The following is a 17,557-nucleotide window of genomic DNA, read 5'->3' as shown; positions in this document are numbered from 1 at the left end:
GATAGAGAGTGTGGAAGGTTGAGAGAGAGAGAGAGAGAGAGAGAGAGAGAGAGAGAGAGAGAGAGAGAGAGAGAGAGAGAGAGAGAGAGAGAGAGAATGAGAATGAGAAAGACAGAGGAAGAGAGATAAATTGCTGGGCACATTCAAAACTAGTGGCACCCCCGCTGGAGGCATATCAAGCAGAAATTATATTGATGAAAATTTGTGACATTATAACAATACAAATGAGCTTGTTGCCTCAGAATCTGTGCACACTAAATAAATCATTTAAGTAAATAGGTGATTTTGCAATTAGGCACAAAGCCCACCCATATTTAGCAACAAAACAGAAAACTGATGTTATTTGATATAAATAAGCAATTTAAGCATCAGTGTTTTTCGTCTGCCAGTGCCACAGGCTAAACAAGATTAGCATGCTAATCATTTGAATAATAATGTGGTGATGCCCTCAGCTGTCTGAATAAATTGGGAGACATTGCTCATATAAGAGCATTCTTATCACTCTGGAAAACATGAGTAATTGTGTTTTAGTTTGTCATTTGTAAAAAAAAACGTTAAAAAAAGTAAAAAAAATAGCCTATATAACATTTTCATAACTGAATCAGCTACAACAATGTTTCAATAAAGTTGACTAATTCTTACCTTAAAGTTTGCTGCTACTGCATAATATGTATTTTCATTAGGAATATTTTTGGTCAAGGTACCTTATTCAGGCTAGAAGCCATATTTAATTTGTCATGAATGAAAACGAGTCTGTGAGTGATAGACATCTACAGTCCATTTAATAGGCTTGTAAGTTCTATTTATAACTTTCACAACCAGAAATAACAAACCTCCCAAAGTTTTAGAGGAATAAAGTAGGCTAATTGATGCAATAGGCCTATATCATTTTCATGTTTAATGAATTTTAACATTTTAATTTGGCAATTTCTTCATGGCTAAAAAAGGTCCACATATCCACCCACCATCTATTTAGATTAGATTGTTAGACGTGATACATATTTAACAAATTTTATAACAAAAAAGCAATTGGATAAAGATATAAAAATCAGGAATATATTAAGTAATAGCAGTAGTAGTAGCCTAGTAGTAGTAGTAGTAGTATAAATAATAATTATAATAATAATTATTATGATTATTATTATACAGAAATAGACGAATTAACAAAAAATATTAGTCGTGAACTATTATTCATGACACAGAACAGCAGCTTCCTCTATTTTGTAAAAGGAAGGATCCAATTTCTTAATGAGATTAAAGTGACCAATCAGCGTTTCTGTTACAGCTTTCGCTCCTTCGCAGGTCCAATAATGAAGCTCTATGTTCAAAACGCGGAAATACAGAAGTCAACGGTAAGCGTATTTCTGTAGTGCGCTGAAATATTGTGATGTCGTTATATCATCCGTTTCATTTAATAATATATTTGCTTTATACATAAATCACCTCCATTTTGTGACACAGAATAATGCGGTAGTCTGCGACAGTTGCGTTTTTGATGATTCGCCAGATTTAATATGTACAGTGGACTTCTGCCGCCGGGTCTCACTGAAGCTGACCTGAGCTCTGATGATGATGATGGTGGTGAAGGTGAAGGGGTAACATCAGAAAATAGACAAGTACAGACAGACGAGCACCTCTCACTTCAGTCAGGCACAGAGCCACATCCAATTTGTCTACAGGATGAATGTAATACGACAAAAACTGATTTGCACAATTATGATGCATCTGGGGACGAGTGCCTCCCTGGAGTTTCCTTGGATAACTGGCAAGTACGTGGACTGACCGAAGTTATGTATTTATATGCAGTTATATTGCAAGAGAGTGCAGATCATGGATTGATCAAATTTTGTTTTGTAGTTCGAATTGTGCAGCATAGGCTATTTAAACACTGCAGTATAAACAAAGCAAGTTGCATTCATTTCAATCTGCAGCATTTATTTTAATATCATTATGTGAGTATCACTGATTGATATCTCTTTGCAGAGGTTCAAAGATCTCCAAAGAGCAAAAGATGATCAGAGAATGAAGCAACCACAAACTAAACGGCAAAGGAAAAGGCGCCACAAGAAAGGTCAAGTTGTTTTTTCATTATATACCAGTGCTTTTCTCCTATACTATTTCTGTTGTGGTTTATAGTATCTGATGTATTCAAGATTTCCATGCAAACATAATGCAAGTTTTTTTTTTTTAAAGGAGTTTCCCATGCCATCACAATGATGCCATGCCCTTTGTTTTGGTTGTTGGGTGTCCAGTAGGATTTACTACAGTAGAACTAATATAATCCACATGTACTCTACTTGTGGAGATAAACAACAACATTTTTTACGCTTTCTATATGCCTTAATGCATGTGCATAACTTTTTAGACACATTGAATTAACTTATTTTGTTTTTTATACCTCAAACAGGTGGGACACAGAATTGCGACACTGAGCAGAAAAGGTATGGTGGACAATTATGGAGAGTTATTGATGACTAGACCAAAGTGCTTCTAAAGTAGACCATTCAAACAAACATCATTACATTAGTCAGCAGGTCTATGAGCGAAACATGTGTAAACAACTTTCCTTAGGCTTAACAGACTTGAACTTTTTAATTTGTTTTTCAGTGGTGAAGGAATGCATAAATTCAAAAATATTTCTGTAATGTTTTATTTGTTCACTGACTGATGTGAGAAATATTACATTATTACTCTATAATACACTACACAACTCTTTGCATAGTATGTGATCGGCACAACACTTTTAAGCTTCAGACTATGAATCCGTCCAGTTGGACAGAATCAAACATGTTTGATATTTTGAGCTGATTTTAGAACACATTAGGTGTATCGAAAAATGTGCATACTGTCTGAGTAGGTACTACATTTGAAAGTGACATGAAGGCCAAGTATGGTAACCCATACTCAGAATTTGGACACACACACCCGGACAGCCATTTTTGCTGTGGCGCCCAGGGAGTGATTGGGGGTGAGGTGCCTTGCTCAAGGGCACACAGTCATTTCTTGCCGGTATTGAGAATCGAACCTGCAACCTCGGGTAACCAGTCTGACTCTCCAACCATTAGGTCACAACTGCCCTGATTTGAATTTGAATGTACTTCATGACTGTTAAAAAACTTACATTCTATGTAGTATGAATATGTGGAGTATGAATGAAATTCGGACGTACTACATCTGCAGTGTTGTTAATGTTACGTGACCTACCAGCGTTAGCTGCGTTGCTTCACTGGAATTCATAAATCCTTTCCCGTGGCCTCATGGGATAGTAAAGTGTCCATCAAATGCATGCCTCAGAATCTTGGAGGAAGTAGTAAGTTATCCTGGTACTTTTTGCCTACAGTTTTTCCGAGTACTATGTATTTGATACATAACATAGCATACATAACAGTGCTTTTTTGGCGTATTGCTTTTCGCATACTATACAGCCTAGTAGGGAAGTATTCAATTTCGGACACAGTGATTGTTTTCATTTGTCTTGTGTCTTTCAGCAACAAGGTGTATGTTTTGACGTGAGCTTGTGTTCTGGTAGTCTGGTAGTGTGTGATTCTCAAGTGGGTAGCTGTATGGTGCTTAGTGTTTTAAAAACCTTTTAAATTTTAAAAGTTGTGGTGTATTCCAGACTTGAGGGGAACAAATAGAACATCTAAGTACACAATTCTTCATATTTGAAACCTCCTGCCTATTTCACTAAGCACACATATATACCGAAACACTGACTGGCTCTGTAACTCACCAGTTATAGCAGAAAATAATTGAATCTCACAAAGTGTACATGCTAGTCCTGGAGTGAATTATAATAATAATAACAGAAAGACTTGTCATTCTGTGTCTTTGCCCAGGGAGCCTGAAGAGAAACAGGAGGAGCACTGGAAGGAGCTCACGCAGTATTTTGGCATCAATGATAGACTCAAGCCTCCTCCTTGTAGCAGACCTCCTCTCATGGTAACAATGATTTCCTCCATCTTCCTCTACCACTCTGTGGGTGTCTTAATTCCACTCTGATGCTGAAAGCATTTTTATCCCACTGCCTCTCTCTGTTCTCTGTCGACTGTATATGTAACTCGTAATTGTTTCCTCTATCAAATGTGAAAGACAGAGTGAGGAGGCGTCCTTTCTTCCACATGACACTGAGCATAACAGAATAGATCATATTATATTTAATGATGAGATTACCTTAATCTTGACATGAGGATGTAGCTGCACTGTCTGTTCTGGTTGGTGTTTAATATTTCTTATATGAGGTGGATTTCTCCATTGAAAGCCACAGTACAATGGAGTCAGGAGCTCTCTGTAATGCTGTAATTCAGAGATAGGGAGGGGAACGCTTGCAAATCAAATACACTGGACAGCTTGTGTAACATACGACAGTAAGATTTTCCTCACTCAGATGCTGAAAGGGCATCATACATAGAACTGCATAAAGAATATAATAACACAGCATATGCCATTATTTGTCCTCTGTAAATGGACCTGTTTTTAGTATTACCCACTCTTCCATCATCACATTTAAGTTGGTATTGAATATCAGCCTCCTTGAGTTTCTCATTTTGTTAAAAATGTTGCTATAGAATCGTAGTTTCGTAGAGATGATTGTTGCATAGCCCTTTCGTATTAGTTATATTAATACTTCCTTTAATATTAATGTGTGCTTATTCTGATTTGAAATCTTAATGAAACTTCTTCAAACGGTTTAAACATTTATGAAATGTTTGTATTTGAAATAAAGATCTGATTATGGCCACATTATTTTAGAAATTGGTGTGAGAAAAATGATATTTTTTGAGAAATGTTTGAGAATTTTAACGTTTGGTAATAAATCTACTCTCAAGTCATGATTTTAAAAAAAAACAAACATTTCTGATCTTCTAACAGATAAACTGAAAATATGTTTGAAAAATGTTTTATTATAGGAAGAAGTGCAGGGTAGATTGTAATATTTTTGTTTTTAATTAACTTTTACAGTGCAAAGAAGTAATTAAAGAGCCATTAAACCATTTAATATCTAATATATTATTTTCTTTTTAAATTATATTAGGATTTATGTTGGAATTTAGTGTGTATGGCTGCACTGTGCTGGCACATAAACATTTTTGCTTTACTTCCTCTGAGTCTGTGTCATAAAAAACATTTGTAAACAGGCATTTACTCAACAGAATTCACCTTATCAACACTGTAGCTGTTATAGCAGGAACAGTTTTTTTCCTGTGGCGTCTGTGCAGAGGTTTGCTTATATATTGTACAGCTAATTTCATTTAAAGCAATAATATATCTTTTTACAGTGTATGATTTCTGTTCCTTGTGAGATGAGAGCAGAATATGTGAGAAAAGGATTCAAGAAAGCTGACTTTGTACATTGGCTCATAATTTAATTTCGTCATGCAGGAGTTTCCTGATTACATTTTCTATAAATAAGTCTCTTTAAGTGCAAAGCTTTGTAAACAGAACTAATTCATTTGTAACTTCAAGCCATTTTTGCACTAATGCACATTACTTATCATGCAGCAATAGCTCAAAACATTTTTTTTGCAGTTATTTTAATTTATAAATTGTCATGTAAGCAGAATATTGGCAAATGTAATTTGTTTTAAGTAGGAAAACGCTACTAATTCAATTGTCTGTATCGTTTAATGTTGAGCTCAAGTAATTTTGCATTAGCAAGTTAAAATATTGGGTTATTGAGTTAAAATATTGTTTTGATTATATATATATTTATCTGGTTGTCCTGTTAATTTAGACAGATCCGCTGCTCCATTTTCCCTCGCTTTCAAAGGCTATATCTTTTTTTATGGATTAAACATTATTAAAAGGCTGAGCGTATGCTGTGAAAGTACATTTTAATGGAGTTGTGAGTGAGGCTGATTGGAACAGTCCCTCTGAAATGTTTACCTAAGCAGAATGAATATTATATGACCGTTTCTGAAATCACAGCATGGAATATACATTAGCTTAGGAATAATTACGAATTGAAGTATGTATTGCATTATGTATGCATTGCTAGTTTTTTTGTTTTTTTTTACAATAAGGAGCAACAAACACATCTAGAATGAGCGAAACTGGTAGAAAATGAGAATGTTTTGTCTTTGTTTTTTGGGATTTGTCTTATGAAGATCTGTAGTAGCAGACAGAGAGCTCTGCTCCACCAGTCCTGCCGCTTTGATGGAAATATCTAATTAAAGACCAACATTTCTGTTTGGTAACCTCCTGTGGCTAGACAGATTTTTTTGCCTAATATTTAATCAACCAACGATTTTCATTTACGAGAGGAAATCTACATATTTGTTGTAATGGCAATCATATTAAAAAGAATGCCTTGGGGAGTTTTTAAGTTACTCTTTGATTTTTTTTTTTCTTCTTCTCGTCCTTCTATTTCTATTTGAAAATCACTTCATTTTATTTCCCTCCTTCTCATCTTCAGTCAGGCCTGGAAAAGAGCATAGAGAGTGCCATCGCTGAAGGGGACTATGGGAAGGCTGAAGAACTGAGTGACAGTCTTGCTACTCGAGAGGTATGTTGCCCAGATAAGCCATCTCGGGGGGCGCGCCAACTGTGACAAATTGAGCTAATGGGTCTGCGGACATTTTGCCTTGCAAAGACAGAGGCTACAAACACACACACATTCACACACGCTCGGGCTGAAAGTCTTGCAACCCTTTTACACTAAAGTTAATGGAAAGCCCTCCCCCAGTTAGAAGTACGGCTGTGTCTATAGAACTTTCGGTTCTGCCTTTTAATGAAGGCTACAATGCTTTCAACCCGAGCGCTAAAACATTTTCAAGGTGCCAGTTTTACACCTTTGAAGTGGGCTCATACCTAAATACAGTGCCTGCAGTTTTAAAAAAGACACATTTTAGGAGTGTACGTAGGATCAAGCGCTTCGAAGCTAATTTGGCAGAAAATGTAACATTCGCACAGCTGTAATTGCAGTTAAAAAGACATTCAACTTTTCTGAAGTTGGGGCAATCATAGCGGGCAATATTTTTAAGCCTCGCAACTTTGATTCAATGGAATCTGAAATGCATTCCACTAAATTCCGGCCTTGGCTTTGATTCCAGCATTACTGTGTGGAATTGATGTTCACTGTCAACCTTCAACCGTTTAGTACAGAAAAGATTTGGGTGTGTGCTTCCAGTCCACTTATCTATACATTTGGTGACTTCTAAACATTTTTATAGAAAACATGATTTTTATTTCTTCAGTCACCAAGTGTTTTTAATGCAGAAGTGCTTTGACAAAAGGACAATTGTGCAAATGTTCTTTCTTTCTTTCTTTCTTTCTTTCTTTCTTTCTTTCTTTCTTTCTTTCTTTCTTTCTTTCTTTCTTTCTTTCTTTCTTTCTTTCTTTCTTTCTTTCTTTCTTTCTTTCTTTCATTTGTTAGTTAGTTCGTTCGTTCTTTCATTCTTTCTCTCTTTTGTTCGTTCTTTTTCTCTTTCATTCGTTCGTTCTTTCTTTCTTTCATTTGTTCTCATTCGTTCGTTTGTTCTATGTTGTCAGGCAGATTTTATAGCAGGTGTCAGTCTGCATACCAACAATGAACCAGCTTTATTTCATCATGCTGTGCATTACAACATATTGCATAAAGTGGTAATTAATCTTCTGTTAATAACTTTATATTTAGGTGTACTAAGTGGTTTGTGATACTCATTCTGCAAATCCTTTTTGTGATAATTTTCCTTTACGGTTTATTGCTGTATACTGCAGCTGTATTTATTCCTGGCTTTGGTGTATTTAAATGTAGTTTTCAGTTTCTACAATAATTAATTTTCTATTAAGATTAATTTTATAGTTTAATTGTGGATAAAACAGTCTCAGGTCATGCTACGATAAAGCTTTCCCATCCAATTGGGAGGAGCAGTGTTAATCGTGTTAACCTCAAATATTAGTTTCCTACGTAATCAATTACAGCTTCTGTTTCTCTTGGCGTAAATGCGAAAATGACACCATTTACTCCGCACTAATGAAATCATATTGTGGTGCTGTTGATTGTTGATTTGAATCAGTTCAAAGCAAGGTGATAATCACGCTCCTAACAAGCGTAGAGCCATGGGAACAAGCATTAAATAGCTCAGTAATGCCAACAACAGGCCCTTGGTTTATAGGCAATTTTCTTCTGAGAGTCTTTGCGCTGTAATCCATACAGATGCCTCTTACGCTTATCTCTGGAGTATCTCTGTGGTTTTATCTTTTTCTTTCCCAGGTAGACAGAGACATAACGGTTTCTTTGGAAACCATTTTCGGAAACATTTCATCATTACATGGGCTTCATTGTGATGCCACACGGCTATATCAGCCTTTGCCTTTGTTCTTTTGTTTGGTTGAGAATGGCAGATTTAAGCATTCCTTCACATAGAGTTTATCTAGAATTTCAAAAGCAGGTAAAGAATTTCAGAGATGCCATCATGCTGTCTAAATGCTTGCAAATGACAGCACTGAAATGTTTAAGGTTAGTGCCTCTTATCAAATAACACTGGTATTGTAATTATAGCAGGCTGCGTTATTAGTTTGCCATGGCTTGCAGGTAAAAACACAAACACAAACTGCATGGATTTCCTCTTTGATTGACTTACCAGGACCATGTTGTCACAGAAAGCTTCTTAGAGCATCAGTGGATTTGAGCAGACTTAGCAGTCTCGAATCTCTCGCTCAGCCAGACAGCTGAGGTCTGCCTCTGACAGAACACTGGCAGTCGCTGCGCACTAATGCCACTGTTAGCTGCTTTATTTGTTCTCCACTAAAGACTGTATATTACAGTTTTCACCAGGTAATGTGCGTTTGTCATCTGCTGGACATGTCTCTTATGCTCTATAGATTGATTCAGCATCCCTGAGATGTAGGTATGGAAGTTTTTTTGTGTGAACGTGCCAAGAGAAGATCAAACTTGCATGTTCTTTCTTTGTATCCAAACTTTCCTCAGCCATGTTAATGGTAACATCATTCTCGTGTAGTTTATGCATTGATAGGGTAGGTTGGTTGCACATATGGAAGATTATTTCTAAAATTTGAAGGGTTTCAGATGTTGCACCATTTGTTATTGTAGCCATACTTTATGTCTGTAAAAGTTTCTTATTCTCAATAAGGCTCCATTTATATGATCAAAAATACTGTAAAACCGTAACATTTTGAAGTAAGGTTTTAATTTAATATATTTTTAAATGTAATTTATCCCAGTGATTACAAAACTGGATTTTCAGCAGCATTACTCCAGTCTTCAGTGTCACATGATACTTCAGAAATCTTGCTAATATGCTGATTTGGTGCTCCATTCTTATTATTATCAATGCTGAAAACAGTTGGGCAGCTTAATAATTTTGTGAAAACTGTGATACAATTTTTTACAGCTTTCCTCAACGAATAGAAAGTTCAAAAGAACAGCGTTTATTTGAAATGCACATTTTGTAACATTACAAATGTCTTTACTCTCACTTTTGATCAGTTTAAAGCATCCTGGTTGAATTTTAACTTCTCTCAGAATAAATGATAGTGTAGCTGTTGTTTATTCCAAATTTTGCCTTTTTACCACTTTTATTTAGAGGGAAGTAAAGAAAAGAAAATGATAGAAAGATTAAAAGGGAGGAAAACGATCTGAAAGTTGCATGCCAGATTTGAACTTGCATGTCCCATATGAACACCAGAGCTCAATGTGCTATTATTATTATTATTATTATTATTATTTTATTTGAATGGATTTAACCACTACACAACCAACTATATACTAGATAAACAGAAATATGTTGTTCCTTTTAAAGAGTCCTTGGGGGCAATTTGGGTATTAGTGAAGCATTTTATGCCCTGATTTCTAATCCGGCTAGTATTCATTATCACAGCGCTCCGTGCGGCCACAGAGCGCTCTGCCCAGGATAAATGTTGTTGCAGACAGCTGTTTGAAGAGCAGTGAACAGGCAATAATCCCAGCTGTGGCAAGCCTCAATTTCAAGGTTCTAATAATGTTTGTGTTTACTGCTCTATGAAATATCATACATTCTGTAATATGTTTACATGCTAATACAGCGTTAAATTAAAGGGTTTAGAATTAGTTGATGAGACAGTGATATACTAAAGGGTGTGTTATATTTTTTTTGAGCACCTTGTTTTTGACTAATGCATGGAATAGAGGTATTTTTATTGGTCATAACCGGTTAATCTGTTAACTTTTTTTCTTTTCTCTCAAATCAAAAGTTTTTATGCTTTTATATAAAAAAAAATCTGCTGTTTTGAAATGTTTAAATGTAGCCAAATTATTGGTTGCTTCCTTGTTTAGCTTTTTTTTAATCATATTATGATATTTTCCATGTTTCCTTTAATCTGCAAATTAAAGCAATTTGTTAAAACCTTCTTTCAAGTTATCATAAAAAGAGTGTGTTATGTGGACTTTCATCTTTGTCTAAGTGTTTAAACACAAATGTGGATAGCAAAGGGTTCTTTGAGATTTTCCTTTCATGAAAGTGTATTCAGATATTCCGTAGAAGGTTTAAATTGTTTTTGTTTTTTATTCACAAAGCGTTTTATAAAAATTGTGTAAAAGGTGAAAGCTTTTTAATTGATTATAATTAAATACAGTATTATCAAATTCTTCACTGCTTATCCTCTATCCAAAAAAAGACACGGGTACTAGTCCAAAATCCAGGTACACTCTTATAAAATAAAGGTTCTTTATTGGCATTGATAGTTCCATGAAGAACCTTTTACATCCATAAAACCTTTTGATTGCACAAAAGGTTCTTGATAGTGGAAAAGGGTTCTTTAGATTATTAAAATGTTCTTCACACAAATAAAAAAGTGTGAAGAACTGTTCACTGAAAGATTCTTGGGGGAATCTTTTTTTATGGTTACGCTGTGAAAATCTTCCCAAAGGTCTATGTACATTGTTGGAAGAGTTTCAGGTCTCAGACTTAAGGACCGCAATATAATACCTTGAACATTAAAAAAATAAAAAAAATAATTTAGTTTACCTTACCTTTCAGAGATTATGGCAAAACTGTGACTGTTTGAAAATGTTGTTTCTGTTGTGACTTTTAGATTCATTGTTTTCAGATGTTTTGATTTTGAATGGCTTTTGTCTGTAGAGAATGAATTACTTCCGTCAACTTATTTTTAAGGGGTTTCATTGAGCCTTCTAAGCATATTTTAATAACAAGAGCTGCAGTTTGAGTCTCAGTGGTAAAGACGAACTGAGCAACGCTGAACAAAGGACTGTCACACTTTATTATTTCCTACAGTTTTTCTTTGCCCTGATCACAAATATTAGCTCCGCATTACCACTTCAAAACGTAGACTTTCTAGTCTCGAGCAGTGGGGGGTTCTGCGTCCATTTCAAGTTCTCCAGGAGTCAGACAATATGAAAATGATTAAAAGGAGACGCAGTCTGAAAAGAAGTTGTTGGAGGGGGCGCAAAAAGATAAAGTCGGGGGAGCTAGCGAGAGTTCGAGAACACGGGCACATATATTCTTCAGTATGCGAGTTAGATGCTCGCATTTCTTTTGCGTCACAGTCAAGATTATACATTCGTGTTGGCGTTATTATGATCGGTACACCTATTAAATGTGTTGCATTGCTTCATCTCCGAGCAGTCAGCTGGGGTTTTGTCCTAATATGCGGTTGAAATACTACGAACAGACAGATCTCTAACAACAAAGTTCTTTGTGTGTTCCTTACAGGGGTGTCATGCTGTTTGAAGTGCCAGAATTGCAGTTAGGTTAAACTCATTGACACCAATCCAATTAAAATGCACTAGTTTGACAGCTTTTGTGAAGGAAGATAGTTGGCTTTTGTACAGGTTGCTATGGCTTGGTGCATTAAACATAATGTATGTCTATTTATTTATTTAATTATTAATCATCTTAACGCAGCGTGATTAGGTATTTTTAGCCCTTTTCTCCGTCTATAACACCCAATCTGTAGCGAAACCCCGGACTGGCTCTTCCTCCTGTGCGGGCCCCTCTGGCAACAAGAAAACTGCAAAGCAAAAACTCTCCTCTTTGTTCCAATTTCTTTCAGTATTAGCAATTTATCACAGAATGAACTTTTATTATATCTGTAGATGACTCGCATTAAATTTTTGCCCATTAATTTTGAAATGGGTTTTGAAATGGGTCCTAAGCTTTTATCAAATGCTGGGGAATCTCATTTGGATTATTGTATTTCATTAATTACTTAATAGACAAAGCATACTTTTCAATGTAGATTTTTTGTGCTGTTTAATTAATTAGCATGTTTTCTCTTTTAATTAAAGCCATTTTTTTCGAATGAAAGCCCACAGCAAAACACATATATAATTTGTTTGTAATTAGCCCTTAATTGGTGGTAGTGGAAGCTTAGCACCCTCGTTTCCTTTTTTTTCCCTGATTGCCATTTTATTGCCAGTCAGTCATTAATTAAACTGTTTTTCTAATTAGCTTATAAAACTGTTGATGGCACATTATTGTAAGTGTGAGTTCAAAGCTTGCTAATAAGCCTTGCCTGCTCAGAAGAGGGAAGATAATGAAATGCGCACAAAGCCAGCGAACTTTCAGACTTTTTTCCACTCCCTTGTTCCCTGAAGATGACAGTCTTATGTATCTGGAATCAGATTATTGGGGCTGAAACATAGAGAAGCGCATTATACCGAGAGCTTTTCCAACTAGATCCCCCTCAGAGAGGCTGCTTCTCTGTATGTCTTGTAATGCTGTTTGTCAAGTTGGTGGCAAGATTACAGGAACTCCTTGTCTTATTTCCCCCACCAACCCCTTGAGACTGATAAGCTATGTTAACTGGATCTTTCACTGTATACAAGGATATCAAGTGTAGGACTCTCAATATGTCACTTTTGTTGAAAGGATTTCGTCGGGTATTGTCACGGGAGCGTGGCCTGTTTCGTTTCATTCAGGCAATGCAATGGTTTCCATGAGATTTCCCTTGGTATTATTTTAATGCAAGCTATGATTATTCCTATCTGTTATAACTGAACGTGTTTGGCATGACAGAGCAGAATTACAATGTTATTGATTTATTGGTGATATTAGAGAAAGGCAAAACAGTGTTTGTAAGAAAATGTAACTAGTTCTCAATATGCGATGTTGATTAAGCAAGTTATGGGTTCCACTTACTAGCTTTCTGGGCTTTGAAATTGGGGGTTGGGGGTTGTAATATTCTCATGTATGTGGAATTTAGTAGTTAATTTAATTTAGTAAGTACTATCTATCTGGCCAACTAAAGTCCAAAAACAAACCAAACACAAACAGCCTTAATCTGTTAATCATTCTTAATCAGCCTTATACAAGTCAACTATGTCCATGTTATTTTGGCTTTAAGGTGTGTGTATGTCACCTGTTTTACAGAGTGAATGTTATGTGTAACAGCTATTGTATGAACCGGTTTACAACTGTAGCAGTTTTAATGGTTTGCAACCCTTGCTTTTTCGGTATGTGTGTGTGAGTGAGAGCCTGGGTTATAGATGCGGTTTTAACTAATTTAAAAGCTTTTTTTAAACAGCTGCAAGAAAATCAGATTTTTTTTCACCACAACTTATTTATTTTTAAAGCCAGTTTTTCAAGATATTATAACTAAATAATATCAATATATATTTATACTTTGCTCCAATATACAGTAGTTTGTCATATATTTGTGGAAGGCTCAAAAATGAAGAAAGAAAGAAATAAGGATTGAACAGTGCCCTGGCATCAGGTGACGGACTAGCATTGTAAATGTAGGCAGAATGCATATATTGCACATTAGTGTTTTTGTGTACTTCACAGCAGCCACTGTGGCAGTCAGTGATCTACTATACAACACCAAGTAGGCACTGCACCACTGTTGACTTCACCCACCTAGTGGCCCCACGTTGCAGTTACAGGGCTGAGCAGAAGGTATTCATCCCTCGCAGACCTTTCAAAGGTCACATCATTAATAGCGCTAAATAAACCCAGCACTGAATAAGGCTTTGCTGAGGACTGGTGTAAATGACACACAATTCCTTTAAAGAGGAGAGAAGAGAGGTAAACGACAATGGAAATGCACTGAATGTAATTCTTACGGAAATATGGTAAGGTTTAGTGTGACTACCTAGAACAAAGAGCACAAGCGCTTTTTGTTGTGAATGTTACCCCCCCCCCCCCCCCCCCCCCCCATAAAGCCCACTTTTCCCCCCTTTTATTTTGGATTGTGATTTTCATTCCCTTTTTTTCCTGCCCTGCATTTTTCCTCTGTGCCCGCATTTGATGTGAAAGGATTTGGCACTAAGTCACAAGAGAGGGAAAAGGAGGGGGGGATAAGGATGAAAAAGGAGGGAAAATCATGAAAAGTGGATCAAAAAAGTAAATGAAAAATAATGTCATATTACGGAAAATATGAGAGGCTAATTTGTGCCGACTTTTTGCTAATTTTGTTCTTGCCACAGAAAGAAGTGCTGTCACCTGCTCTGCGCTACACTGATGACAGTGCCAGTGATCCATGAAATAAGCTGCCGCCGGCTTTGTTCTGATAAGAATGAACAAATCTGCACAATGTACTGCGCTCCGAATCTCATTTTCATACTTGCATGCAGGCTAAAAGAAATAAGCTGTTTGCAAGGCTTGATTAATCAGACATTTGAGAGCGCTTTTTTTTTTTTTTTTTGTCTCTTTGATCTGCTCTGTCTCCTAGGTAACTTGCTTGACATTAATGTTGAGCCCCGGTAAAGACAATCGTGGATTGTAGACTGGACTGATTAAAAAAAAAAATTAAGACCTTTAATGCTTTGAATATAGTAATGTGTGTGAAAATTGGGGAGTCCCGGCTGGGGGGTGGGGGGCCTTTATTTTTGGTGATGGGGCAAAATTTGGTAATGTGGGTAATCCTTGTGTCAAACGCAGATAAATCTTAAGATTTAAACCTCAGAAGCCATTTGGCATCCTCTCATTTTGTTGTCTCAAAATGCTGCTTTTTACCAATGTCATTATTGTGTCATGTTTATCGTTTCCCGTCCGAGATAGCTTTAGCACCTATTCCGCTTAAACGCGCCTCTCCAAAAACACCCTGGTGTGAATTATCTGCGAGCAGATCTGCGCTAAACACGGGCATGATCACCCATTATAACTTCCCTCTCTTCGCTGTCTTGCTAGAAAACATGATTTATGGCTCTTAAAACCTCCAAAAAAATGGCAAGGATTTAAAAAAACTGTCATAGTGTGTTAGCCTCAGGTTATGCAGACGCCTTTACAAATCTTCCAAGTGCCTGTATAGATGAATGCCTCGAGGGCCCAGCCGGAACCCCGCTCTCTCAGCCTGCTAAAGGCCTTATCTTAAATCCAAGCAAAGTACCATTAATCTTTTTGAAAGACCTTTATGGCTTTTAATGTATCCCAAATTAGAACATTTTACACCCTTGGTTCCTGAAATATGGCGATAAAAAGCCTTTAGAGTTTAATTTCTCCTTCCTGCTCGCTCTGACCTGCCTAATCCCAGCATGCATTAGGAGATATTTTAGTTTCAGTCTTTCTAATAAAGTTTATCCCACTTAATTATAATTGAAACATTTTTTTCCACTCTCTTGCTCTCTCCAGGTTTTTTCGAGCCTACAAATGGTGGCACATTTCCTCATTACCAATTGAGTTTTTTTTTTTTTTGTCTGTGTTCCCTCTGATTGTGTTCTTTTACTGTTCTAAAGAATTACCCTCATATCCCCTCCCGAAAAAAAAAAAAAAAAAAAAAGAAAAAAAACAGGCAGTGGGTAAAAAAAAAAAAGGGTTTGCGAATTGTTCCAAGTGTTTATCATAGTTTCTTGCGGTCCAATAATAAACCCATCCCAGGAGTGATGGAAGAGGCCCGGACTCTCCTTTTGTTTCCTGAGCCCTCTGTGTCACTCTGGCTATTGGAATTAATCTAGCCACCCCACACACATTTCCCCTCACTGATACCGCCGACATGTGCCTCTCGCCCTCCTCCATTCATTTTGCCATCCTAAGTGCGTGCACTGCAATTTTCAGAATTAAAGGTCCTCTTTAGATGAACAGATTAAGTATATGAGATAATAACATTAATTATGCACATCCATGCTGAGTGGTGGAACGGAGGGTTGGGTGTCCTACTTCTATCTATGAACCACAAATTCTTTTTTTATTTTCCAAACTCGAGCATGTGCATGTCCGTGCGGGATACGCCATCCTCGCAGTGATGAAGATATGAACCAGAGGCGTTCTTCGAGCACCACCTTGACGCACTGGCAGTGTTGGTGAGGTTTGCCAGGCAGACTGATTTTCTCCAGCTAATGGAGCTTGTCTCTGTCTCCTTCTCAATAGCTGGCCGTGAAAATCGCACAAGCCGCCGATTGCCGTGACTTCGCTAGCACCAAACAGGAAGCGGAGGCTTCCCGGGCAGCCCAAAAAAGGAGGAAGCAAATCGCTTGGGGGTTTGTTGTTTTTTTTTTTCCTTCTTCTATCTGTCCCCAGTGCTGATACCCTGCAATTTCATTAAGTCACTCTGCGTTTCACACTTTAAATGTCCCTTCTTTCCTGGACTATGTGTTAACTCGTGTATTCACTAGAGCTTTCTAATGAGTATGCGGGTGCTGCTTATCTCTTTGGTCAGTCTCTGAATGCCCATTGAATAATGTGAGCTAGAAGTAACCACAATATACAGATTTTGTTTGCACTGACTGCAATTATATGCAAGCATATTTATCCTAAAGAATCTGCTTTGATTGCTTTTTCTTTGCATTGCTTTTATAAAAAAAATTCTCTAAAATTCTTGATTATTTTAACTCAAGTTTGTTACTTTCAATGTTTTTTTTGTTTGTTGTATTTTTAGGTTTGAAGCAAAGAAAAGATGGGAAACCAAAAGCAATATGGGATTCATGTGACATTCACATCAGTTGAAATGTTTTTAAAAAGATGAGTAAAGATTTGGCATATTGATAATTGTTTCTAGAGGTAATCTTTTCATAATACATTATTATCGCGCTCAAATTCCCTTTTTTGTCATTTAACATTTTATTTCTCTCTGAATCAGCTTTTTTGGTCATTCATTCAGATTTGTGGGTCATTTTTATATAGCTAAATAAATTCTATAAGCACACCATTATTGTAAGATTGGTCGTTATTGTATGTATTTTCGTTCTTTCTCTTATAATTAAATCTGGCGCGTACAACCGCGCACGCCATTTATTTACTGCCGTAAGTGGGTTAATCAGCAGCTGCTTTTTTTCTTCCACGGAGGTATGGAGCGAGGGAAGAGAAAGGAGAGATTAGGGGCCTAATGCAATGTACAGGATAATATGCAATAGGATTTGCCTGGGCAAAATGAAATTTGTCGGCTGTAAGGAGGTTTGAGCAGTCATAAACGAGGAGTTTAGTCGGGTTCGAGTGTAAGATGACTGTGTGTGAGGGAGAAAGCGAACATGGAGATGGAGAACGGCGTGTATGACACTGGACTGAACACATGATGCATCTTTGAGAGGATTCTGTTGGCAGTGCAATTTTATAAGCCTGTTTATCAAATAAAATCCAGTTGACTGCTCTTTTCAAATATAGAATAGAATGTATAGATTATATTACAGTATGTTAATATAATTATTTAAAGCAGCAGTTCACCCAAAAATGCTAATTCTGCC

The 17,557-nt window shown here is 36.6% G+C and overlaps 1 protein-coding gene across 1 annotated transcript; it reads left to right on the top strand.

Annotated features, from left to right (window-relative positions):
* Positions 1-1,320: 1,320 nt before the first annotated feature.
* On the top strand, positions 1,321-17,022 carry fam204a (family with sequence similarity 204 member A). Its single transcript, XM_084092200.1, has 7 exons — positions 1,321-1,769; positions 1,984-2,071; positions 2,408-2,441; positions 3,840-3,942; positions 6,416-6,505; positions 16,248-16,357; positions 16,756-17,022. The coding sequence occupies exons 1-7, from the start codon at positions 1,515-1,517 to the stop codon at positions 16,805-16,807; spliced, it is 732 nt and encodes a 243-aa protein (XP_083948326.1). The 5' UTR covers positions 1,321-1,514; the 3' UTR covers positions 16,808-17,022.
* Positions 17,023-17,557: the final 535 nt, after the last annotated feature.

This window comes from Abramis brama, assembly GCF_963993115.1.
Source record: "Abramis brama genome assembly, chromosome: 19".
NCBI classification, from domain to species: domain Eukaryota; kingdom Metazoa; phylum Chordata; class Actinopteri; order Cypriniformes; family Leuciscidae; genus Abramis; species Abramis brama.
Note: the sequence above shows the minus strand (reverse complement) of the source record. Positions and strands in the feature narration are given on the sequence as shown.

What these genes read in the sequence shown, in the direction of transcription:
- fam204a (XM_084092200.1), top strand. Translation starts at nt 1,515, where the DNA reads ATGTACAGTGGACTTCTGCCGCCGGGTCTCACTGAAGCTGACCTGAGC. An exon ending in ACAGTCTTGCTACTCGAGAG is followed by an intron (nt 6,506 to 16,247) that starts GTATGTTGCCCA and finishes CCTTCTCAATAG; the next exon opens with CTGGCCGTGAAAATCGCACA. An exon ending in AGGAAGCAAATCGCTTGGGG is followed by an intron (nt 16,358 to 16,755) that starts GTTTGTTGTTTT and finishes TTGTATTTTTAG; the next exon opens with GTTTGAAGCAAAGAAAAGAT.